Source organism: Muntiacus reevesi, chromosome 5 (assembly GCF_963930625.1).
Source record: "Muntiacus reevesi chromosome 5, mMunRee1.1, whole genome shotgun sequence".
NCBI lineage: Eukaryota > Metazoa > Chordata > Mammalia > Artiodactyla > Cervidae > Muntiacus > Muntiacus reevesi.
In genome coordinates, this window is record NC_089253.1 from 17,863,829 (window position 1) to 17,889,101 (window position 25,273).

The window sequence follows — 25,273 nt, forward strand, 5'->3', positions numbered from 1 at the left end:
CTGTGGCATGGTCAATGAAGCAGAAGCAGATGTTTTTCTGGAACTCTTGCTTTTGTGATGATCCATTGGATGTTGGCAATTTGATCTCTGGTTCCTCTGCCTTTTCTAAGTCCAGCTTGAACATCTGGAAGTTCATGGTTCATGTACTGTTGAAGCCTGGCTTGGAGAATTTTGAGTATTACTTTGTTAGCGTGTGAGATGAGTGAAATTGTGCAGTAGTTTGAACATTCTTTGTTATTGCCTTTCTTTGGGATTGGAATGAAAGCTGACCTTTTCCAGTCCTGTGGCCACTGCTGAGTTTTCCAAATTTGCTGGGGTATTGAGTGCAGCACTTTCATAGCATCATCTTTTAGGATTTGAAATAGCTCAACTGGAATTCCATCACCTCCACTAGCTTTGTTCTTAGTGAGGCTTCCTAAGGCCCACTTGACTTCACATTCCAGGATGTCTGGCTCTAGGTGAGTGATCACACCATCATGGTTATCTGGGTCATGAACATCTTTTTTGTATAATTCTTTCATGTATTTTTGCCATCTCTTTTTAATGTCTTCTGTTTCTGTTAGGTCCATACTATTTCTGTCCTTTATTGTGCCCAACTTTGCATGAAATGTTCCCTTGGTATTAGTAATTTTCTTGAAGAGATGTCTAGTCTTTCCCATTCTATTGTTTTCCTCTATTTCTTAACATTTGATCACTGATGAAGGCTTTCTTATCTCTCCTTGTTATTCTTTGGAACTCTGCATTCAGATGGATATATCTTTCTTTTCTCCTTTGCCTTTCACTTCTCTTCTTTTCTCAGCTATTTCTAAGGCCTCCTCAGACAACCATTTTGCCTTTTTGTATTTCTTTTTCTTGGGGATGGTCTTGATCACTGCCTCCTGTACAACGTCATGAACCTCTGTTCATAATTCTTCAGGCACTCCGTATATCAGATCTAATCCCTTGAATCTGTTTGTCACTTCCACTGTATAATTGGAAGAGATTTGATTTAAGCTGAATGGTCTAGTGGTTTTCCCTAGTTTCTTCAATTTAAGTCTGAATTTGGTAATAAGGAGTTCGTGATCTGACCCACAGTCAGCTCTCAGTTTTGTTCTTGCTGACTGTAGAGAGCTTCTCCATCTTTGGCTGAAAAGAATATAAGTAGTCTGATTTTGGTATTGACCATCTGGTGATGTCAATGTGTAGAGCCTTATCTTGTGTTGTGGGAAGAGGGTGTTTGCTATGACCAGTGTGTTCTCTTGGAAAATCTCTGTTAGCCTTTGCCCTGCTTCATTCTGTACTCCAAGGCCAAATTTGCCTGCTACTGCAGGTATCTCTTGACTTCCTACTTTTGCATTCCAGAGGCTCTTACAGTAGTTTAATTAAGAGATGACACGGCCTGAAGTGGGCAACGGTAGGGGAAGAGTGAGGTGTCACTTGACTCCTGAGACAGGAGTTAAGAAGTGACAGGATTGGTTGATGGGAGGCATTAGAATGTAGTCCCTGGAAGGTGTAGGCTGTGCTGCCCACCAGCTTAGTTTCTAAATCACACTCTGCCACTTTACTGGCTATGGACCTTGGGCCAGTTACTTCATCCTTCTTACCTGTTTTCTTATTTGTAAAATAGAAATAATGACAGCACTTATTTCTTAGGTGTGTGGTGAAGATTAAACTAGTTGAGACAAAGTGCCTGAAACAGTCAGTACCCAGCACATAAGCCCTCCATAAGTGTTAGTTGCTATTTTCCTGTTAAAATAATAATAGATATGGTTGTTATTATTACTGTATTATTGGATATGAAGAGTAAAAGAGATTAAGGAAATAATGATAAATTCCAGGTTTCTAATCTGAGCAACTCAATGGAATGAGGTATTTTTTCAAAAGATGGGACATTGGAGAAATAACAGAATTGAAAGAGAAAACTGTAAATTCAATTTTTTTTGTGGCCACACCACACAGCTTTTGGAATCTTTGTTCCTAGACCAGGGAATGAACCTGGGCTATGACAGTGAAAGCCTAGAATCCTAACCACTAGAGTAGTGGGGAACTCCTGTAAATTCAACTTTTTTCATGAAGACTTTACTTTTTAGAGCAGTTTTAGGTTTATAACAGGTTAGAGAGGATGGTACAGAGATTCCCATATACCCCCACTTCCACACATGTGTACCCTCCCCATAATCAACATTTGTTACAACTGAAGAACCTACATTGATGCATCATTGTCTCCCAAAGTCCATAGTTTGTAAGTTCAGTTTTTGATAAGTTGAATGAAAGGTGCCTGTAGCACTTCCAAGTGGAGATGTCTAGCAGGCTATAGTATATAAATATTTTTAGTTCATTAGAGAGTTCTGGGATGGAGATACAGATTTGGGAATCATCCACACAGGGTAATTCAAATCATGGGCATGGATAAGCTTGCCAAGTCAAGCGTTTAAGGCAGCAGCACAGTGGTTAATACTGTTCAAGGTTCTTTCTCTTCTCTTTAGGAAGCATATTAGTGATCTATTGCTGTGTTTACCCCAAAACTTAGTTACTTAAAAAAACCGCTATTTGGGACTTCCTAGTTGGGCTTCCCTGGTGACTCAGGTTAAAGCGTCTGCCTGCAATGCAGGAGACCCGAGTTCGACCCCTGGGTCGGGAAGATCCCTTGGAGAAGGAAATGGCAACACACTCCAGTATTCTTGCCTGGAGAATCCCATGGAGGGAGGAGCCTGGTAGGCTACAGTCCACGGTGGCAAAGAGTCAGACATGACTGAGCGACTTCACTTTCACTTTCTTTGGTGGTTCAGTGGTTAAGAACCCACGCTTCCGCTGCAGAGGGCGCAGTTTTTAATCCCTGGTTGGGGAACTATGGCAACCCACTCCAGTATTCTTGCCTGAAGAATCCCATGGACAGAGGAGCCTGGTGGGCTACAGTCCATGGGGTCACAGAGTTGGACACGACTGAGCGACTTCACTCACTCACTTTGGGGAACTAAGATACCTGCTTGCCCCGCAGGTACCAAAACAAAAACAAAAGACACACCCAAACCCAACAGCTGTTATCTCACAGTTTCTGTCTGTCTGTGAATCTGACACAGTTGAGTTGGGTTCCTCTGCCTCAGGGTCACTCCCAAACCTGCAGTCAAGGTGTCAGCCAGGGCTGCAGGCATGTCAAAGCTATAGGAGTACAAAGTACGTTTAAAAAAAAAGATGAAAAATCCAACAGATCCTACTTGTGGTTACAGTCTGTAACTTCCAAGGCTAAGTTAGAAGGGGCCATGCAGCTTCTGCCAGTCTCTTTCTTGGGATGCTCAACTTCCACACCCAGTTGCCAAGCTGTGAAGAAGCTCAGGCCACAGGGAAGGAAATGTAAACGTGTTCCAGCTGATAGTTCCCACAGAGGTCCTGACATCACCGTGTGTCTGCATGTCAGTAAAGAAGCCTCAGTCAGGCTCTCAGGATCTATTCCTACTACTTTCCACTAGTTCTCGTTTCAGCTCCATCTTTGCCATAAAGTTGTCACAAAGAGGAAATGAAGAAATAGTAAGGGTAAAGAGAGGAGCCTGGCGGGCTACAGTTAGTAAGGTCGCAAAGAGTCAGACACAACTGGAGCGACTTAGCACGTACGCCTTGAACGGAGCCTGACACTTAATACCCGGTTACCATTAGCAACTTTTATGATTATTTAAAAAGCTTTTATTAGCTCTTAATACTTTGCTTTTCAGTGTCTAATGAAGAAATAAAGAATTCCAAATCTAATGGATTAATTATTTTCCTTTCAGCGCCCCATATGCTTGCTGACATAACTAGCTCTTCACCCAGGTTTAATTACCTCTTTGCGCTCATTTGCACATCTGATACGGGGGATATGTGGATCGTGTACTAGGACGGCGTTAGGACCTAAACTGATGTCTGGGGCGTGGCTGTTGAGATATGAACAAGGCCTAGAGGAGGCGGCCGCAGGTGAGAAGAGCCGAACCCACTTAGGAGACCGACTTGTACATCAGTGTGGTCTCTCATTCCTATGCAACCTCAGGCAATGGACTGCCTGCCTTACCGTTCCGTTTCCCCTTCGGCAGAAAAAAGAAATTTATTATTTCCTGTGCTTCCTCTCTAACAGGGTTGCTGTGACGATCCCGAAGTAGGATGTGGGGAGAACGCTCCGTTATTCCAAACCTGGAGCCTTAGAAATGCGAGGGAGAAGGGAAAGGCCGTAACCTGACAAACTCAGTCCCCTCAAGCCTGTGAGAGCTTGTCCTAGAACGTCTCATTTCTGTGGTACACGAGCTCGAATTCCGGGGCCGGCTAAGTTACTCTTCCGGGGGAATTGCTACCGCTTCCGGGGCGGGCCGCGGCGAGAGGGGTTTACGGTGCCTCAGCCTGCTCCTGGCCAGTGTCTCAGCGCTCCTTGCAGTAATGAGCTTTCTCAGAAGTTTCCCTCCGCCCGGGTCGGCTGAGGGCCTACGGCAGCAGCAACCAGACACCGAGGCTGTGCTGAACGGGAAGGGCCTCGGTACCGGCACCCTTTACATCACTGAAAGGTAGGGTCTCTGTTTCCGAGGGCTGGCTTCCTGCGCGCCTCGTCCCTGCCGGGCGCGGGCGGTGCGGAGTAACGTGGGGGAGACGGAGACCTCTGAGGCCGTGGGGCGGGGGAGCGCGTGCCCCGCTTTGCCTTGGAGGTGCCTCTGCTGAGGAGAAGACTCGTGTGTTCCAGTGTCCTCTCCTCGGAGCCTTCCTGTCTCTTCGTCAGACGGTGTTCGCCTCATTCATTGTGCTTTCTGCCCACCTGTTTACTGGAGACTGCTTTTTATTCAAGGTCTCATTGTAAGGTTTTGAGTTTCCAGGCCCTGAGTGAAGAAGAGTCATCGAAGTGCCTGCCTCGTCGATGATCAGGAATGGGAGGTGTTGCCCTGGGTAGGATATGTAGGTTTAGTGCAAATTGTGCAGGATTTTTAAAGCTTGGTTAAGGGGGTATAGGTTTTCTTCTGTAGGTGTGAGTGGGGAGAGGAACACCTGCAACCCCACGCTGGTTGGGGTTGTATCCAGAGGGACTTAACTCTCATTTCCGTTCCTAGAAGGAATTGCCCTTTTATTTGGGTACCTGGAGCATTTTTTACTTTCATAGACTCGTTTTACATGTTGAGATTGTAGAAGTTCTCATTTCCATGACATATGGTTCCATTCATCTTCAAGCCAACAGTCATGCATTCAGTCTTTCCTGTCCTTTACTTCTCTCTGTATTCTGTATCAGTTTTGTCTGCAGCCAGAGAAAATTCCCTGCTTTTAAGAAGTCACATGATTATGTTGGACCCACACAGATAATCCAGGGTAATCTCTCTCTTTTCTTGTGAACTGATTAGTAACCTTAATTACATACACAAAGCCCCTTCTGCCATGTAACATATTCACAGATGTGACACCAGGAGATGTGAGAGTCATAGGGGCCAAAATTGTCCCTGCCACAGCAGGCACAAAAAGGTGTAAAGAACCCCTTGGTTTCGAAGGAAATCTAGTCATTGAACAAAGCTTAGGTTTCTGGCCAGTCACAGATAGGAAATTTGGATGTGAGGAAGGTCAAGTTTGGGGTAAAGTACAGATAATGAGTTTGGTCTGCAAATGTGTGGATTAGTTGCACATATGAGCATATCTCTTGGGAGAGTTGTGTTAAAGATGGATAGATTAGATACTTGAGAAGAGATGGCCAAGGATAGAACCTTCAGAACACGTCTACACAGATATGTTATAGAAGAAGAGACTTGAGGAAAAAGAGAGGAGTGGTCAAATAAAATCAAATCTTAAAAGCACCTGTTGGGTATTGACAAAAAGACCTTCAGAGATCTTGCGAGAGCAATTTCTTTCAAGGCGTGGAAAGTGGAACACAGATATATTCTTAGCCCCTACACAGTCCCCCTTTTCTCCATGACTTCCCTGTGTATTGTCTCTTGTATAATATAAATCCTATTAGGGGAAGGTCCTATACTTGTGTTTTCATTTGGATAAATTTTAAAACTAAAGAAAAGTTGCAAGTGTTGTAAATAGCCATAGCTCCTTCACAGAGATTCATCAGTTGTTAACATTTGGCCACATTTATCTCTTTTTTTTTCTGAGCTTTTTGAGTTGCAGACATGTCATCACTTCACCTATAAATACTTACACTAAAATGTAAGGATAAGGACATTCTCTTGTATAACCATAGTGAGGAAGTACAAACTCCTTTTAAGCTCTTAACTGTTTAAAAAATTATTTATTTTCAACTTTTTATTAACATCTTTTTCTTTAAGGAAGTATTTTCATAAAATATACATACAAAAAATATGAATTATAAATAGATGGTTTAAGGAATTATATTTAAACTAACACCTGCATAGCACCTCAAGGTTAAGAGTAGAATATTACCAGTACCTTGGACGCCGTTTTTCATCCCTCTTTACTCATTATTAGCCTTACCTCTTTGGATTCTTGCCCCTTTTTGTTCTTTCCCACCTAGCATTTCCACATCTTTTTTTTTGTTTGTTTTTTTTTTAATCTGCGTTGGGTCTTCCTTGCTTTGTGCATGCTTTCTCTAGTTGCGGTGAGCGGGGATACTCTTTGTTATGGTGTTCAGGCTTCTTGTTGTGGAGCACGTAGGTTTCAGCAGTTGAGCAGGTGGGCACGGGCACCAGTAGTTGAGGCGCACAGGCTTTTTGGCCCATGGCGTGTGAAATCTTCCTGTTCCAGGGATCGAATCTGTGTCCCCCGCACTGGCAGGTGGTTTCTTATCCTCTGTGCCACCAGGGAAGTCCCCGTATCTTGATAGAATCAAGATCTCAACAAACTGGGAATGCTTCGTAGAGGATGTGACAAATGAGGATTGACAGCCAGGTAAATGAGGTGGGTCTTAAGAGGAAACATTCTAACTAGAAGAAACAGGATACTCAGAGGCAAGGGTGAGAAACAGTATTATGTGTGCCTGGATATATATTGTGTGTTCACACACACACATACGCACAGTCAAGCAGTTCTCTTATCTGAGGGGCCAGTGGAGAAAAAGTGGAAATGTAGTAAAGCTGGAGAAGGAGCTTTTCTGATGCCTCAGTGGTAGAGAATCCACCTGCCAGTGCAAAGGACACGGATCAATCCCTGACCCAGGAAGAGCCCACATGCTGCCGAGCAACGAAGCTCCTGAGCCACAACCGTTGAGCCTCTGCTCTAGAGTCCGGGAGCCACAGCCCCAAGCCTGTGCACCCTGGAACCGGTGCTCCGCAGCAAGAGAGGCCATCGCAATGAGAAACCCACGCACCGCAACTAGAGAAAAGCCTGTGCAGCAACGAAGACCCAGCACGGCCAGAAATAGAATAAAGCTGGAGAAGGAGGGAGCCATGTTCATGAGCTTAGCTTATAGCCTCAAGACTTTGTGATAACTACTTGAGAGTTTTAGGCAAAGAGGAACAGGGTCTGATTTGTTTTTAGGTAGTTTTTCAGATGTAGATTGAGAGATTTAGAACTCTTTTGGACTTATTTTCAAAGCTTAGTTTTCATAGGAATTTGACTTTTTGTCCAAATGAAGAAAGGAGCAGAGGCATGAATCATTCAAAATAGATCATTTGAAACAAGTGAAATAAAATATTTAAATTAAAAATAGGTAATTTAAACTTATAAGTAATGCTCTTTTTATATTTATTCCCAAATCAATCTTAAACCAGATAATTAAGCCAACCTAAATTCAAGACCTCTCTTACCTTTCTGTCCTGTCTTTTCCCCCATGCCAGGAATAAAGTACACTGTTAATTCTTGTGCAGAACCATTGGCCGGTAGCACAACATTTCCCCTATATCTTGACTGGCTTCCCGATTCTTGTTTTTCCCTTATGTGACTCATGGTTTCTTTGGGACTGGATATATACTGGTGGCTCAGACAGTAAAGAATCTACCTGCAATAGGAGAGACCTGGATTTGATCCCTGGGGTGGAAAGATCCCCTGGAGGAGGGCATGGCAACCCACTCCAGTATTCTTGTCTGGAGAAGCCCCATGGACAGAGGAGCCCGGCATCAGTGGGGTCACAAAGAGTCAGACACGACTGAGCAGCTAAGCCCAGCACAGGGTATAGTTAGATAGTTTGGTTTTGAAGAGCTTTTCTTCTAGAATAAATGAAAGGAAAATAAAAAATCAGAACTTAATAATGAGAGTAAATGTTGCTTTTGAATGAAACTTTCTTCTGTTCTGTTGAGTATATAATCCATGTTCCTGTATAAGATTATGAGCACTCCACAGGAAATGCTCTGGTGAGATAGCATTTGTTCTGCCAGCAGTAAGGAACTACAGAGCAATTATTATGTGCTTTTTAAAGTGAAAGGAATAATTTATAGGCACTGAGTCTGTGCTTGTTTTTCAGCTTTTCCATCTCCTAATTGAGTCATCAAAGAAAATTTTGTGGCTCTAGGTATTTCAAATCATTTTTGATACTGAAATTTGGAATACACCTTTCTGAATTATGATAATGCCAGGGGATTTCTGAGGTGAGAAAAAGGAGTTTATTTGCTTTAAATAATATAGTTTTAATAAGGAACTGGCAGTACTTCTGTGATGCCTGAGCACTATTTCTTCTCCACACTAAGAAGAAAGCAGTAGTGGAAAGGCCCATAGAGCACATGCAATCTCACTGCAATAATAAAATCTACTTCTTTGGACCCAATGGGATGAGTTATTCCAGAGCTTTTACCACTTTAAAAAGCTTCCCAGTTTTTCATTTTCAATAAGTGTGTTGAAACCTTTCCCAGTGACAGTGATTTTTTTTTTTTTTTTAGTGTACAGTTCCTCATGTTTTAGTGTGTTTACAGAGTTGTACAATTTTCACCACAATCTAATTCTGCCTTTGCTTTTATAAGTGAGAGTCAAGTGTTAGACACTTGTATTGTGCTGTTAGCCATTGATTTCCTTTAGGGGGATTGAGGTGTAAAGCTCAGCCTCCCTTACATTGAGCATGAATGCTCTCAGACTGCTGTGCTCTCATTGTTCCCACACAAGAAGTCCTAGGTTCTACAATTGTGTTTGTTTTTGCTTCCTTAGATATCAGACCGCCAGGCTTGTTACATTTGTATAGACTATAGAATGATATGGGGGTTTTATTGCATGAATCTCTTTTTAAAATAAAAGCTTCATTGACCTAATTTACATAGCATGCAGCTCATGTATTTAAGTGTGTGTGTGTGTGTGTATGTGTGTGTGTGTGTGTGTGTGTGTGTGTGTAGGACTGCCCTGGTGGCTCAACAGTAAAGAGTCCGCCTGCAGTGCAGGAGCAGCAGGAGACCTGGGTTCAGTTCCTGGGTGGGGAAGATCCCCTGGAGGAGGTCATGGCAACCCACTCTACTATTCTTGCCTGGAGAATTTCATAGACAAAGGAGCCTGGCGGGCTACAGTCCATGGGGTCACAAAGAGTCAGACATGACTGAAGCGACTCGGCATGCATACATATAGTAATATATAGCATACATGAATATGTTATATATTAATAAATAGTTAACGTATAACAGAGTTGTGCAGCCATCAACACAGTCAGTATTATTTATTTTTAATTTCTTACTTATTTTTTGGCCATGCTGCACAGCCTGTGGGATCTTAGTTCCCCGACCAAGAATTGAATCTGGGCTCCAACACTGAAAGCACCAAGTCATAACCACTGGACCACCAGGGAATTCCCGACACAATTTTAGACTATTTTCATTGCCCCCCAAAGAAACTGACACCCGTTAGTAGTCACTTTCTATTTTCCTCCAACCCTGGGCAACCAGTATAGTGCATTAGCTTTTATTTTATTAACATTTTCTGTGGGTTCTTAAGCATCTTTTTTGTGACTTTTTTTCCTGCTAAATGGTGTGGTTCCAGATGGGTGAAATATTACCAAAAAAATCAACCAGTCCTTATTCAAAACTCAGTGTACTGATTTTCCTGATACTTTTCCTCTGCTTAAGCAATAAAATATTTGCATTGACCACTTTTGAGGGATAACTAGACATTGCTTATTTGTGGCTTTCCCCTTAAGTTGTAAAATAAATGAAAGGCTCCATAAAGTCTGCTTTTCAATGTGATGATTATTTTCCAACTTGTGTTATTACAGCCATTTCATGTGTATGTTATTTAGTGTAGGATTAGTGGAGAAATTAGTGCTTCTTGGGTATTTATTGCATATTTACATGCTAAGCACTGTGGCAGTGGTTTTGAAGAATGTTAAAACTTCATCCAGTAACTCATGTTCTGTCCGGATACATATAAAATTCATTACACAGAGTTAGGTGCTCAGTAATATATTACTGAGCCTAAGTGCAGTTTAGGAAAAGAAGAGATCATTATGCACTGGAGTAATCGAAGAGAGGGTTTATGGAAAGACTGGGACTTACCCAGACAAAGAAGATTTGCCAAAGCAAAGAAGATGCCAGAAGACATTCCAAACAAGCATAAAAAGGCATAGAAACACACATGTGACTTAAGAAAAATAGCATTTCAAATCTGTTTGGATATTTAGATAGGGGAAGGTGAACTATAACAGAATTGTCTTAAAGAAACTAAATTCCTGCTGCAAATTTTCTTTTAGGAAATTTCTAAACAATATGCTTGAATTTATTCACATATATATTAATATGTGTCCAGGCTGAACCTTTATAAATGTTAGGACATCAAATTAGGATTTAATTTCCCCAAATAATCCACTTAACACATGTTTTTCAGCCGCCTGTCTTGGTTAGATGGCTCTGGATTAGGATTTTCCCTGGAATACCCCACCATTAGTTTGCATGCAGTATCCAGGGATCTAAACGCCTATCCACGAGAGCATCTGTATGTTATGGTGAATGCCAAATTTGGAGGTATGTATGGTATAATTTAATCTTGAGCTTCCTTTGGTAGTATATTTTATTTATTTATTTTTATATCAATAATCACTTTATTTTATTTATTTATTTGTTTATTTATTTTTAAATTTTTTATTTTTTTTCAGTGGGTTTTGTCATACATTGATATGAATCAGCCATAGAGTTACACGTATTCCCCATCCTGATCCCCCCTCCCACCTCCCTCCCTATATTTTAAAAAGCAGTCACTGATGATAATGTAGTATTCAAGCCATTCACTTATTTTGGATAATACTTTCTTAAGCAAAATTTCAGCACAGTAAAATAATTTGCACACTGCTTTTTACTTTCTACATATTAATAGTTGCACTTAAAATTATTTATCTTTTATGCATTTGCATTTCTTGTTTCTCCTCTTGAGTTTGTTATTGTTTCTCTGTGTAAAGGCATTTATCTTTAGCACCCTTAGAGGCTTGGATCAGTATGCTTCCCTTCTAAGAGTTTAGGATAGAACCTGTTTTGTTTTGTTATAGAAATAGTTCTTAATGGTGGACATATTGCCCTTTCCCGACATTTGGCAGTTACATTTTGTCGTGGCATTTTTGTCATCACTAGAGGTGGCGAGGAGTGCTACTGGCATCTAGTTAGAGGCCAGGGGTACTACTAAACATCCTACAATTCCTAGGACAGGCTCCCACAACAGAGAATTGAATTAACCAGTCCAAATGTCAGTAGTCTCAAGATTGAGAAACTCTATGGTACAAGATTCCCAGGTCTTGCAGATGGAAGAAACAAGAGAGTCATAAAAATCTAGTGTGGTTGATGAAAGAAGAAGTAAGAAAGATTTTAAAAATCCATTTTTTAGACTCACCATAATGAATTCCCTGATCGCTCAGTGGGTAAAGAATTCGCCTTTAAAAAAAAAAAAAAGAATCTGCCTGCAATGCGGGAGACCTGGGTTGGGAAGATTCCTTGGAGAAGGGGAAGGCTACCCACTCCAGTATTCTGGCCTGGAGAATTCCGTGGACTGCATAGTCCGTGGGGTCATAAAGAGTCAGACAGGACCGAGCCACTTTCACACAGAGTTTCAAGAATTCTGGGTGAGAAACAAGCTAGGCATGAAATAAAAACTTGTGCTTGATTTTTTAAGTATAACTAAAGAAGTTTATATAGTATATTAGTTTAATATGTTCATCCTTTGTGAAAATGAATAACTTTGGAATTGAAAGACTATTGTTACATCTTTAGTAAACTTTTGATTTGAAGATAGTACTTTGCTTTTCTTTGAAATAGCATGTAAGAAACAATGCCATGAATTCTCCTGTTGAACTATTGCTCCTCCAATTTGGGATTTTAGTATGGTTTCAGATACAAGATGAGCATTTATATTGTGTGATACTAATTATTTAATAATTTTTAAGACTTTTGGCACACCTTCCTCATTAAGTGATAATGACTGATTTAGCGATTTGAAAATATTTTTGGTGGGACATTTAAAACTCTTGCCATTGGGAAGTGTCCAAAAGTAGATAAAAATCTAGTGGAGTTTGAAAGAGGGTAAGGAAAAGTAAAAGGCTGTTGACCTTGTGTTGTAGTGAGACTTCCAGATGAGGTGGCCTCAGACACAAAGTTCACTTTCCATCTAAGTAACTCCAACTATGATTTTATAACCAAGAGTTTATATGTCATGTTGAGTTGAAAGCTTTCATTCATTCATTCATATACAAACATTACATTTTATTTATTTCTATTTATTTTTATTATTTATTTATTTATTTATTTGGCCATGCTACAAGGCTGGTAGAATCTTAGTTGCTTGGCCAGGGATGGAATGCAAGGCCCTGGCAGTGAGAGACCCGAGTTCTAACCGCTGGACTGCCAGGGAACCCACCCTCCCTGCACCTACCACCCATGCTCCCCGCCCTTTTTTTTGCCCTTCATTTGTAGGTGTGAAACTTTAGAGATACTCTTGTTAGTCAGTTTTAAATTCTGGTGTGACATGCATTGGCATTAGGCATGTCAGAAAATAAAGTTAGGTCGGGTTTGAATAAAGGTAGCTAAAAGGAAAAGCACTCTGAATAAGAAAACTGTGTCATTAACTTGGTAGGCAAGTCATTTTCATCTCTCTGGGCCTCCATTTTATCCAGAATAATTAGGGCATTGTAGTAATTTTTAGTTTTTAAACCTGGCTGCACATTAGAAACACTTTGGGAACTTGTTAAAAATACAAATTTTGGGAGCCCCAAACTAGGTAATAAGGATTTGGTAGGTTTGGGGTAGGTATTTTAAGCATTTATTCTGTATGATTATCTCCTTGAGATAGATGGAATTAAAACTCTTACTAAAATAAGTAAAATTTTTCTATCTTACTAGGGAGTAGTTTTTTCCCATTACCTTTATTTTAATACTTCTCCATTTCTATTTATCTGGAACTGCATTTTTACAAGTTACACAGATGTGGATCCTGTTTTTCCAGCCTTTGGTCCTCTTGTCCCGATTCTTCAAGCCCTATATATATATTTTTTTTCTTTTTTTTTTTTTTCCCTGTTTGGCTTACCTCCATTAACCACTAAAGTGGACCATCATCTTATTGTTGAGAACATTAAATTATTTTTTAAATGACTAAAATACATTCCCATTTCTAAAATTTTAGAAACGTTTAAGAAGACAGAGTATGGTGGTCACTACTGTGATCTAGTATGAGATGATTAATGATTGTCATAGTGGTTTTTTTCTCCTAATTGTAAAAATGCTGTATTACATTTCTCTTTACTGCCTTAAGATAGATACCTGTAGATATATAAAAGAAGGTGTTAATAGTGGTTATTTCTAGGGAGAGTACTAGAGGGGTAGGGACTGTTTACTTGGAATCCATCTTGACTCCTTCCATTATTTTTGTACCAGCTTGAATTTATGGTTTGAAAAGTGATGTCCATTCAGTTATAGAACAATAGTTATAGTATGATACCATTTTTTAAAATGCATTGAAAAAGTTTGGTAGTACCATAATGTATTCAACTACCAAGAATTTTTTAGAACTGTCCAATATTTTTGTATTTTACTATTCTACAGAAGACACATCTATTTTATGTAACAATTTAATAACATTAGAAACAGGACAGAAAAGTTCTATTATATCTGTTACTTAAAGCTTCTAATAGTGGTCATTTAAAATTTTGTGTTTTTTGCTTATCTGTATTTTTTCATTATTCAGTGAACTTGCGTGACTTATAAAAATAAAAGTTAAAAAATATATAGTGGATACCCCCTTATTAAAAAGTTCTTAACATATATTGTCAGCATGCTTTCCAGAAAATATATACTTTGAATGCCTTTCTGCTTTATCTCCACCTATATGGAGAATTAACATTTTTTCAAAATGGCAGCTGTAATATGCTAAATAAAAGTTGTATTTTTAAGATGATTTGTTGAACATGTTTTGGTGGTTTGGGGGTCTATTTGTTTTATTCACCTTTTTAAAAAAATTATGAAATAATTCATATGTTGAAAAGTTCAGAATATATTTTTAAAATTCTCATTATTTAATATCCAATGTAAATTCTAACATTTTTTCATAATTAGTCTAAAAGAAATAAAATTACATTAATACTATGGAAATCTTTTTTTATATCCATCCCCATTTCATTCGTAATTCTGTCTCCAGAGTTTTTCTTAAAGATGATGTGTGTCCTTCCTGTCTATGCTTTTAGATTTTTACTGCGTATATATATACCCTTAAGCAATATAATGGTTCTCTTTTGTGTTTAGAACTTTAATGTAAATGGTATTATATATTTTCCAGTGAGCTCTTTCACTCAATTTTATGTTTTAAAATTCCTTCATTTTGATACATATAAATCACATTTATTCATTTTCACATGTTATCTACTGAACATAATATGATCAAGTTACAATACATCTATTTCCTTTTTTTAAATTAACATTTATTTCTTATATTTTCTATAGTACATAAAGTGCTTCGGGGAACATTCATGTACTTAGATGAAGAGTTGCTGGATAATAGGATATATACATCTGGACTGATTTTAGCAATTTCCACTTTTACCAGCAGGATGTGCTGGTTCTCTTTATTGAACATTTGTAGTTTTTTCTTGCCAACAGACTTTATTAATTTATCTTTTGAGTCAGTTAATTTTTATGGGCCTTAGTTTTCTTATCTGTAAATTGTTGGTGGTGAATCACATCAGTGGTTTACAGACTGCTGCTGAACCCATTGTTTCTTGGTGAAAGAAACAGACATGACAGTGAAACTCTAATTGTTAGAGGTCTGACTGTTTGGGTTTCCTCACCCCTGCCATGATGTTGGGGATTGGTATCCTTAGAACCTCAAGTACAGTGTGACTAGATCAGAGAGACTATCCAGAGTCTTTTTTTAGCTCTAAAATAACCATGTTTTAATAATTGGGAGTAAAAAAAAAATGCAATATTTAGATGTATCAATAAACATCCTTTAAGAAATTCTTTTAAGATTCTATTTTTAGGCATAAACATCATTAAAAAGCTGTTTTTTAATACACTTTCTAGAAGAATCAAAAGAATCGGTTGCTGATGAAGAAGAGGAAGATAGTGATGATGACATTGAACCTATTGCTGAATTTAGATTTGTGCCTAGTGATAAGTCAGCCTGTGAGTATTCTGTAGAGCTGGTTTTTTCCCCTTTAAGTATCAAGCATTCTCTCTATCCCCTGCCCCCATCTCTCTCTCTCTCTCTCTCTCTCTCTCTCTCTCTCTCTCTCAGTCCGGGGATCGAACCCATGTCTCCTGCGTTGGCAGACGGATTCTTCACCACTGAGCCACCAGGGAAGCCCTCACTCTCGTTACCTCTGTTCTATTGCTTTTTCTTCAGTTTAGCATCTGTAATATCGTTGAGGACCAGATACCTATTAATATAAAGATTGTGAATGTGGTGAGTGTAGTAGACACCATGTTCCTGGTGTGTTTTGGGAATGGAAGAACTGCTATTTATGGACTTGGTGCTGTTGACTGTGAATCTCACTGGATAGAGGACAGAGGGCTCATGGCAACTCCAAAGTGGATGATGCCAGGACACCTGGAAAGAGCGCCTCACCCTGATGCCAGCAGTCTGACCAGGACTCTGATGCTTTTTCTTGGAAAATCCAACAAGGCGTGAAGAGATCTCAGTAATATTTCAGAAAGACCTCTTATACTATTTTATGGCTTGTCCATTGCCGTCAAGATTGATTTTCCTTGAAATTTGGCATTTTTGTAAATACTGTGACCCTCTATACCTCTTGGAGAAGGAAATGGCAACCCACTCCAGTATTCTTGCCTGGAGAATCCCATGGACAGAGGAGTCTGGCAGGCTACAGTCCTTGGGGTTGCAAGAGTCAGACATGACTTAGCGACGAAATCACCACCAGTATACCTCTTGTCTGCTCATTAAATTTATTTGCCCTGTTGGTTGTCCTATTATATTTTTATTGTACATTAATCAGAAAAAAATTAATGAGAAATTTTTAATTTTCTTGTTCAGTGGAGGCCATGTTCACTGCAATGTGTGAATGCCAGGCTTTGCATCCAGATCCTGAGGATGAAGATTCAGATGATTATGATGGAGACGAATATGATGTGGAAGCCCATGGTTAGTGAAGTGGATTTTTTTAAGTGTTTGTGTATGTATTTAAAACATTTGTGTATGTTTTTATTTTATGTGTGTATGTGTATGTGTATATTTTATGTATAAAATGTATACAAATACATTTTAAACATGTATTTGTATAGCATATGGGATTATGTTTCTTTGTATCTCTGTAGTATCCATGTAACTTGGTTTTTAGTAAAAGTGAGTGGCACAATTCATCTCTCAGTCAAGTTAGAAAATGTTACAGGAGTCCAAAGCTTGAGCACAAAACATAGAGATATGTTTTCTTCCCCCCTCTGGGGGGAAAAATTAGAAATAAATGGAAGGAAAGACTATGATAAAATAGTGGGTAGTTGGGAAAATCTTTTTAAGTTGATGAAGTTGCTCTCAGAAAACAAGCCTTCTCTCTCCACCTCTTGGAACCTGTATCATCTACATCTTTAATGTATTCCATAAACCTCCTCATTGCCAAGGTGATGTCTTTTTCCCAGAACCATATTTCATTTATCTAAGATTATCTCCCTTTACCTCCCCGGAACAAAATACAGTCACTAGCTTGGTATAGAGTCTTGTTACTTGAGGTGTCTGCTGTTCTCTTCTCTTTTCTCATGGATACCAGTTTGGCTCCCTAAAGCTGTTGCCTCCACATGTACTACCTCCTGGCCTGAGACAGACTCATTTCTGGAATTCTGCTTATAGTATCTAAATACATCCTCATCTTTGCTGAAGTTTCAGGGTAATTTAGTTTTTAAATCCTGTTTGTATTTTCCAGAATTTCTGATGTTTTAAAAGCAGGATGCATTTTGATCAGGAAAAAAGACTTGTAAAATTCCCACCTTGGGATAAAACTCTGTAACCTTAGGAACACCCTCTTTTCCTTCTAGTCCCTGGACATTTGATTCTTTGGGAATTGCTATATACTGGCTTGTTATCTCTTAGAATCCCTTCTCATCTTAGAGAGTAGAGACATTTTCTGTATATCTTTGTCTTCAATAGATGGCTGATGTGTGTATGTTGAATAAATGTTGAGTGTTTTCCTTGAAGCCTCTTTTCACTGTGCCTTATCTTCAGTAGATGCATTATTGATTGTCTTTTTTCCCCCTGTTTTAAAATGGCTTAAAAGCTTTTTATTTATTTAGAACAAGGGCAGGGGGACATCCCTACATTTTATACCTATGAAGAAGGATTATCCCATTTAACAGCAGAAGGCCAAGCCACACTGGAGAGATTGGAAGGAATGCTTTCTCAGTCTGTGAGCAGCCAGTATAACATGGCTGGAGTCCGGACAGAAGATTCAATAAGAGATTATGAAGGTGAGTACTCAGAATTAATTCTTTATGGTGTAGGAAGCAAATGTAGAAATACGTAGAATGGGAATTATATGTAAATTTTTAAAAACTTTTTTCCCTAACTTGCAAAAATTTGTAAGTTTTGTATTCTTTTGATTCAGCCTTTATCATTTGTTCCCTGCCAGTCTAATACTGAGTGCTGTGGATTTTTCCTTTATATGACTTTTCAGATCTCTTTGCTATAACTACTGCCATGCTCCAAACATAGGTCCTTTTTTCCTCACACTAGATTTATAGTAGGAAATTTTTTGCCTCAAATCATCCTTTCCTCCACCTCACTGTGCCATATTAATCTTATGAGAACACTCGGTATCATTGATATTCACCATATAAATTCTCTCGGGCTCTGGAGAGACACCTCTGTCTTTGTGCCACTTGTCTCCAATCTTGTACCTGCTACCCTCATGAAAATATTCAGGTAGTGTTCTTATGTCTCAAATCCTGATGGAAGCACATTATATGTATTTACTCATTTAATCCTTCAAGAACCCTCTGGTAGATGTTGTTTAGCCGCTTCAGTAGTGTCTGACTCTCTGCGACCTTATGGGCTGTAGCCCGCTGGGCTCCACAGTCCATGGGATTTCCCAGGCAAGAATACTGGAGTGGGTTGCCATTTCCTTCTCCACAGTAGATGCTGTTACGATCCCCATTTTATAGATGAAGAAACTGAGGCACAGAAAGGTCACATACCTAGTTTGCAGTCAAATAGCTAATAAGTGGTAAGGGGATTAAGTAAGCTAATGTGTAAAAACAACCTGCCAGATACTATTATGAGCATTTCTTGCATCCTCTATGTATTCAGTTCAGTATTTTGTATTGCTACAGAATCTTAACACTTATAATTTTTAGCGATGCAGAATGTTCTTAAAGAGGATTGTCATAATTTTTCTTCTGTTGATATTTACGTTTCTCTCATAATGTTGTGATCATTATCTCCATGCACATAGCGTTCTGCCCTGAGGGTGCTGAAGCTCTGGGATATTTAATTTGGAATAATTTAGGCTGTGGGTCACGTTACTGTTCGTCACGTCTCCTCTCCGTTTTAAGCCCTACGTGGTGAGCCTCTCACACGCTTTAGGGCTAGGTGACTCAGGTGCTCTCTAGTGCTGTGCTAGAGCTGAAAGAATTCAAGATGCATCTGTTTTTACTACAGAGATTAGCTGAAGAGTACCCTTGGACATTAAAAAACCTTTCATCACTGAAGGCTTTTTTTGTTGTTTTTAATTATAGAGCTTTTTATTTAATGCTTTATAGCAACTGACTTTAAGGTCACAAACACTTGTTCATAAAGTGAGATGATTGGACTTGTATTCCTAAGCCTCACTGGCATATTGAGTTGCCTGTACATAAAACTTCTTCAGCTTAAATCATTTGCTGTCTTCTTAAGTTCTGGGTACCCACATCACTCTTGTTTCCACTTATTTAGTTTGACCTGTGCAATTTCTTTTTTTAAATTTATTTTTAAAATAATATATTCACAGTATGCAACGTGATGTTCTGATAAATCCATAGTGAAATTTCAACTGGTGGCATTTCAGTGCTTCATGTGTTTGTTTATGTAAGAGGTATTTGTTGAGCTACTGTGGCAGGTAGAGAGAATACAGGAGTGCCTAAGGAAGATGCAGTTTTATCTATCAATGGCATTCTAGTGGAGAGAGAAAGAAATTAACTAGTTAGGTAGTTATAGTATATTGTGATACAACATTTGAGATAAAGGGGAAGCTTGAGGAACTATGGAATCAGAGGCTGGACAGTCAGGGAGAGATTCAAACTTCATGGAGTAAGTGACATTTAAGCCAAAGTCTGAAGATAAATAAAAATGAACCAAGTGAAGAGGGATTACATACAGTTTGGAGAGAGAGGCAGGTCAGGGTGGCAGTCATGTGTGAAGGATCAAGAGACCATTCAGCTTTGGGGAACTGAAAGTTCATTATATCTGGACTTCTTGAGTGTGAAAGGTAGCTATTATAGCAACAGATAAAGGTGGAATAGTGAACTGGACTGTATAGTAAAGGAACTTGAAAGCTGTGTTAAAGAATGTCAACCTGTGTTTAAGTCAGTGGGAAGCCATTGAAGAATTTTAGTTTGATTAGTGTTTCAGAAGATGACTCTGGCTGTGATACAAAAAATTAATTGCAGAGGGAAATACTAGAGGAAAGAAGAGAAACCCTGTTATGATTTAAATTAGATGAGAGATAGTGGCCTAATTAGGGAGTGGCAGTAATGTCAAAAGACTGAACAAATTTGAGAGGTATTTAAGAGATAGAAGCAACAGAAGTTAGAGATATGGTAGGGGTTTCTGGGTTGGGCAAGTAAGAAGTATCCTTTTGGAAAGGGATGTATTTTCTATGTGGAAAGATGAGTTAATTTTATATAAGTGTTTTATTTGTATGTCCTGCTGAATGTCCAGGTGGTGGGATGCCAGTGGGCTGTGGGCAGAAGCCAGTTTGTGGTGGGCTAAAGAGTTGAGTGTGAGTAGGAGGTGAAGAAGTGGAGAAAACAGCTTTAGACAGCTCTTTCCAGAGGGCTTTTTTTTGGTTTGTTCTTCCCCATCTTTTATTTTTTTAATGAGATTAAAAAAACAGAGATAAGTAAGAATCTCACTTTACTAATTTATTTCAGTCTTTTCTATTGAATTATGTTGTAAGCTTAGATAGTACTTCATGCTTTAAAAAAGAAGTCACATGGTAAAATACCTAGCAGTTCTGTGAAGAGTGAAAAATGGATGCTGACTGCATTTGAAAGTCCCTGCCTGGAGTTCTTTCAGTGCTGAGACTGAGAGTTGCAAAGTAAAAGTGAAATAGATAGACTAATTTTAACTTGGCCTCAATCCACAGGTGGCATTTTTCTTAGTCTGTTCTTTGGTAGTTTCAATTTTCAAGAGAAAGAAATAGCAACTCTTACCAGCAGAGGGCGCTAGCTTCCTTCTGGTTGAAATCTAAGCTGACTTCACTATGGGAAGTGCTTAGTAGACTTGCTCAGTGGTTAATTTTTTTTTCAGATGGGATGGAGGTAGATACTGCACCAACAGTTGCTGGACAGTTTGAGGATGCAGATGTTGATCACTGAAATGATGGATGCTGCTTTAGGGTGAGTATTTTCTCCCCTGTCACTGAACATGAAAATCATGTGAAACAATTGATTTTTATTTTTAGATTTGAGGAGAACTCTAACAAATTAGCAGTTGTGGGAAAATGTTGTTTAATTCATTTATGAAATTACTTGAAACTATATAGTTTTTGCCCCTAAGAAATCAAGATCTGCCAGTATGGGTAATGTTCAGGTTAACTTTTACTGAGCACTTACTAGCTGCCAAGCACTTTGCTCAGCATTGAGAGAACATGGAAGGATAAGACACTGATCTTCAGTGAGTCAAGAGAAGGACATTACCCTTTGTTGAAAAGCAGATCTCTCCGGTTGACTCATGTGGGAGTAGCAGGATTTGAGGTCATGTCCCGCTCTGCTCTTAAGTCAACTTTTCCCACTTACAATATTTGAAACCTTAGCATCTCATCAAAAACACAAAACAGATTTGCTGCAATAATTCACAAAGCAGATTATTGCTTTTGTGAATATAACATCTTATAGTAACCATGAATTGTGATAATGAATCTCAGCTTTCCTCTCAGCTGCTGCCAGTGCAACTATTAGAAAGTAACCTTAAAAGTTCTGTGATTTATGTCTCTTCATTGGTAGCCATATCATCTAAAATCAGCAGTGTCTCCTCTACAGTTAGATTAAAGTATGTGTTAACATTGTTGGAGTTCTGTTAATATACATTTTCAGATTTCACAGTTCTGGATATCAATATTTCACTGTTGAAATAATACTTTATGGGAAATCTTTCAATACCAATATGTCTTTTTCCCTTATTGCTGAGATTCTTATTTATCACGTTCTTTGGATTTCTTTCAGTAATTTTTGTTAAAACTGGAAAACAGATTTTTTGATCTGGCTTTAACATATTTCTTCTTGAAATGGGACTATTCAAAGAATACCAACTACTCTATTAATAAGATGGAGAAACTTATTTTGTATGTCACTAATGGTTACACAAATGGAATGTTACAGCATTTTTCTGGTGAGAATTCTTAAGATTCTTTGTAATACGATTTTTATGATGAAATAACTGTAAAATAGCCACAAACTTTCTAATGAGCTGATAATTTGTTTTATGTTCATTTTGTGCTACAGCTGGAGCAAAGAGAGATTTTTAGTCATAAAGTTTATGCAAGTTCTTCATCTGGATAATGAATTAATTATTCAGAATTAATTTTAATTAATTAATCTTAATTCCAAACAATGTCTGTAAATTTTTAATCATTTAAAATTAAATTTGCCTTTGAGCCGAGAATAAGAAATAATTCGAGTATGTAGGCGGATATTAAAAATTTCAAGATAATGAAACTAAGACCTCTCGATGCACAAGGTAGAGTGGGGGGGAAGGCACATTTGTGGTGGAATCACGGCTCCACCATATTACCAGCTCTGTGCCTTCAGACAAGGAGTATAACTTCTACAATTCTCAGTTTGCCCTTTGACAAATGACGATGATAGTAACTCCCTGGCAGGATTATTGCAAAGATTGAGATATAATATCTGTCAGTCCTCTGGCACTCATGACTAGGCAGTTAATAAATACTAGCTATTAGTATAAACACTGTAAACCTTTTGTTTTTCAGATTCTGCTCATAACTGTAGGAGAGAACTTGGTGCCTCTTCCACTGTGGAGTGGGTGTTGATGAAAGTCTTTTTCCTTCTCCAAAACTTACCTGAACCAGTTCTTTCTTGAGACAGAGTATACTGAGACAAGAAGCTGTCACCAGCACAGGAAACTATGGCCTTTATTACAAAGGTGGATTAACTTAACCAGGAGGGCCATTTGTAGTTCATGATTTACCCCAAGCCTTTGTGTCTAGGTGTGCCCTGAGTAGGCCTGTGATTCCCACCTTCACTGTATGCGTCCTCAAAGCCTAGCAGGACTAAGTGGTGGAAATGCACTGGCCTTTGAAGGTGCAGGTAGGCTGCGTGGGAAAGAAAGGCTGAATCTAAACTGTACTCCTTAGGGCCTAAGGATACCCTTAACTCCTTAAAAAAAAAAAAAAAAAAAAAACAGAGGTCTCAGAGAAATCCTGATCTCTGCACTTTCCACAGGGATAAAGGTCTTTGTACTAATTGGGGACCCAGGTCAGTTAACTCTAGGGAGCCTCTTCAGAAATAGCCCAGCCACACGTACTCCCACTGACACAAGTGCTCCTGCCTAGCCTTTGCTTCTTTCACCGTGTTTCATCACTCTGTTCTGTTATAACCGCTTAGGTTGTATCGTTTCATTTCCAGCCTCTCAGGTCAGTTTCTGTAAAAGAACAAGCGAAATTGGGATGAAGTTCTCAAAGTATTTCAGATAATTGTTTTGTCTTTGTGATAGCTTAACAAATAAATTTAGGTTTTCTATATTATTGTGCTCTCATTCTTGACTAAAACTATTAATGAGAAACATTTTTTAAAAAATTCGTGTTTTGACAAAAAACGAGATTCTTGTTGGTCTTTGACTTTTGTTGAGAACGTGAACATGGAATGAGTGAGAAATGTATAGGTCTTCTGAAAGACAGGGCAAGGTCGTAACACATTGCAGAGGGATTTCTGCTTCTTCCGTTTGAATCAGTGATTTCTCATAGCATACTTTTAAACTCTCAGTTTTCAGAGATACCTCTCAGGCTGATTTATAATTACAGGTTTATACCTGGACTTTATGACCAAAAAAATAGATTAGAAAAACTCTTCACAATTACCTGACTAACTAGTGACTAAACTAATTTGTCACCACTAAACCCAGTGTTCTTTTCAGCACTTTTACTTGGTTTCCCTCATCTTGCACGGTAGACTGGAAAAACTAATATTCTTTCTTCTGACCAGACTCTAATAAATACTGAATTTGTTAAAACAAGCAAGTAAATGGCCACTTTTTACAGAGATTTTCTCTGTACTGTCCTGGGTTCTTCACATGCACTATGTGTATAATATTCTTAACCACCTTATGAAGTATAGGTGCTTTTATGATCCCACTTTAGGGATGAGGAAACAGTTACAGAGAGAGGTAAAGTAATGTTTAAGGTTATATAGATAGGGAGCTGTGATTTTTAAGCCTGTGCTCCCAAATACCATACTGCCTTACCATCTCATCTACTGCAGCTGAAAGGAAGCACATTTTCTCTTTACTGCAGGGTTTTCAGTGTTAAAATTTCAGTGGACAGCACAGGAAGTTCCCAAATTTCTCTGCTAACAGTCTCAGTAGCACTCATGATTCTGTCCTAGACATTTATCCATTCTGCAGTAAGCAGTTCATGTATCTCATGGGCTCTTCCTAGAAATTCTATTTGAATTGCTTTTTAAAGTCATGCTTACATACTTGTAGTCATGACTTTCAGTGAAACATTAAGTGCTCTTTGATAACACGTCAACAAAACGCTGAGGTCATGTGCACCGTTTCCTGTAGGCGCTGCTGTGGTCAGCGTGGTACTGTGGATAAGGCAGTCAGCTAAGATGCAGGAGATGGAGCATCTAATTCTGACTTGGCAGACAGTATTTAACCCCTCTGGACCTACTTCCTCATCTTTGTAAAATAAGAGGATTAGACTTTCAATGTCTGAATGACTTAAAAAGATTGAACTGTAACATTCTGTATTGGTAGGAGCTGTACCCATAGCTTTGGGAAAATAAGAGAAGGTGAGAAGAAAAGATCAGATCAGGCTGTTTTAAAAAACTCATCACTAAGCCAACATTTCATGGTGCTGTAATCTTTAGTCCATTAAATGACCTTAAACCAACATTTCTTGATTCTATTTGAACTTAATTTTAGGGTTGCTGGAATTGGTTTGTTTCCTATTTCTTGAGGTAGAGAAAATGTAAAGAAAAGACATAGACATTCTCCCCCTAAAATATGAGCCATCTAAAATATCCTTAAGGCTAGTTAGTGGTCATCTGTTCTAGATTCTGTTGTTTAAAACATAAATCCATTTTCCCAGTGGATTTCTGCCTTCCTTAGATTACTTTGTCAGATATTGATACTTTTCTTTAAATGTTTGTTGATTATGTATTTTGAGATATTGTTGGGATCTTTGCTGGTATTGTTGAAGATGAGAGATTATGCACAGATGATTGTAGTATGTAGCCCTTTACTTCTGGAAGACAAGTGTGATTACTCATTGCTCAGAGATTTTAGATATTTAGATAAAGTATTATTTATTTGCAGTATTTCAAATAGAATCACTCTATAGCTAATTCTCATACAAATAATGTTTTTCAAGTATTTCTAGGATGGGTGAATCTGGTACCACCTTCTGTGACTTATCATTGAGTCACTCAGTCATGTCTGACTCTGCAGCCCCATGGACTATAGTCCACCATGCTTCTCTGTCCATGGAATTCTCCAGGCAAGAGTACTGGCATGGGTTGCCATTTCCTTCTGTTAATTCTAAGAAAATCCCTTCTGAGACTTCTAATAGAATTGTTGCCATCCC

At 38.7% G+C, this 25,273-nt stretch overlaps 1 protein-coding gene across 2 annotated transcripts; it reads left to right on the forward strand.

Annotated features, from left to right (window-relative positions):
* The first annotated feature begins 4,310 nt into the window (after positions 1-4,310).
* CLNS1A (chloride nucleotide-sensitive channel 1A) lies at positions 4,311-23,209 on the forward strand. Of its 2 annotated transcripts, XM_065937200.1 has the most exons (7): positions 4,311-4,502; positions 10,663-10,799; positions 15,330-15,431; positions 16,300-16,407; positions 17,547-17,720; positions 20,758-20,846; positions 22,439-23,209. In XM_065937200.1, the coding sequence occupies exons 1-6, from the start codon at positions 4,378-4,380 to the stop codon at positions 20,823-20,825; spliced, it is 714 nt and encodes a 237-aa protein (XP_065793272.1). In that variant the 5' UTR covers positions 4,311-4,377; the 3' UTR covers positions 20,826-20,846; positions 22,439-23,209. The 2 variants fall into 2 exon arrangements, with proteins under 2 accessions (XP_065793272.1, XP_065793273.1); XM_065937201.1 differs by lacking the exon at positions 15,330-15,431.
* Positions 23,210-25,273: the final 2,064 nt, after the last annotated feature.

What these genes read in the sequence shown, in the direction of transcription:
- CLNS1A (XM_065937200.1), top strand. Translation starts at nt 4,378, where the DNA reads ATGAGCTTTCTCAGAAGTTTCCCTCCGCCCGGGTCGGCTGAGGGCCTA. An exon ending in GCCTAGTGATAAGTCAGCCT is followed by an intron (nt 15,432 to 16,299) that starts GTGAGTATTCTG and finishes TTTCTTGTTCAG; the next exon opens with TGGAGGCCATGTTCACTGCA. An exon ending in ATATGATGTGGAAGCCCATG is followed by an intron (nt 16,408 to 17,546) that starts GTTAGTGAAGTG and finishes TTATTTATTTAG; the next exon opens with AACAAGGGCAGGGGGACATC.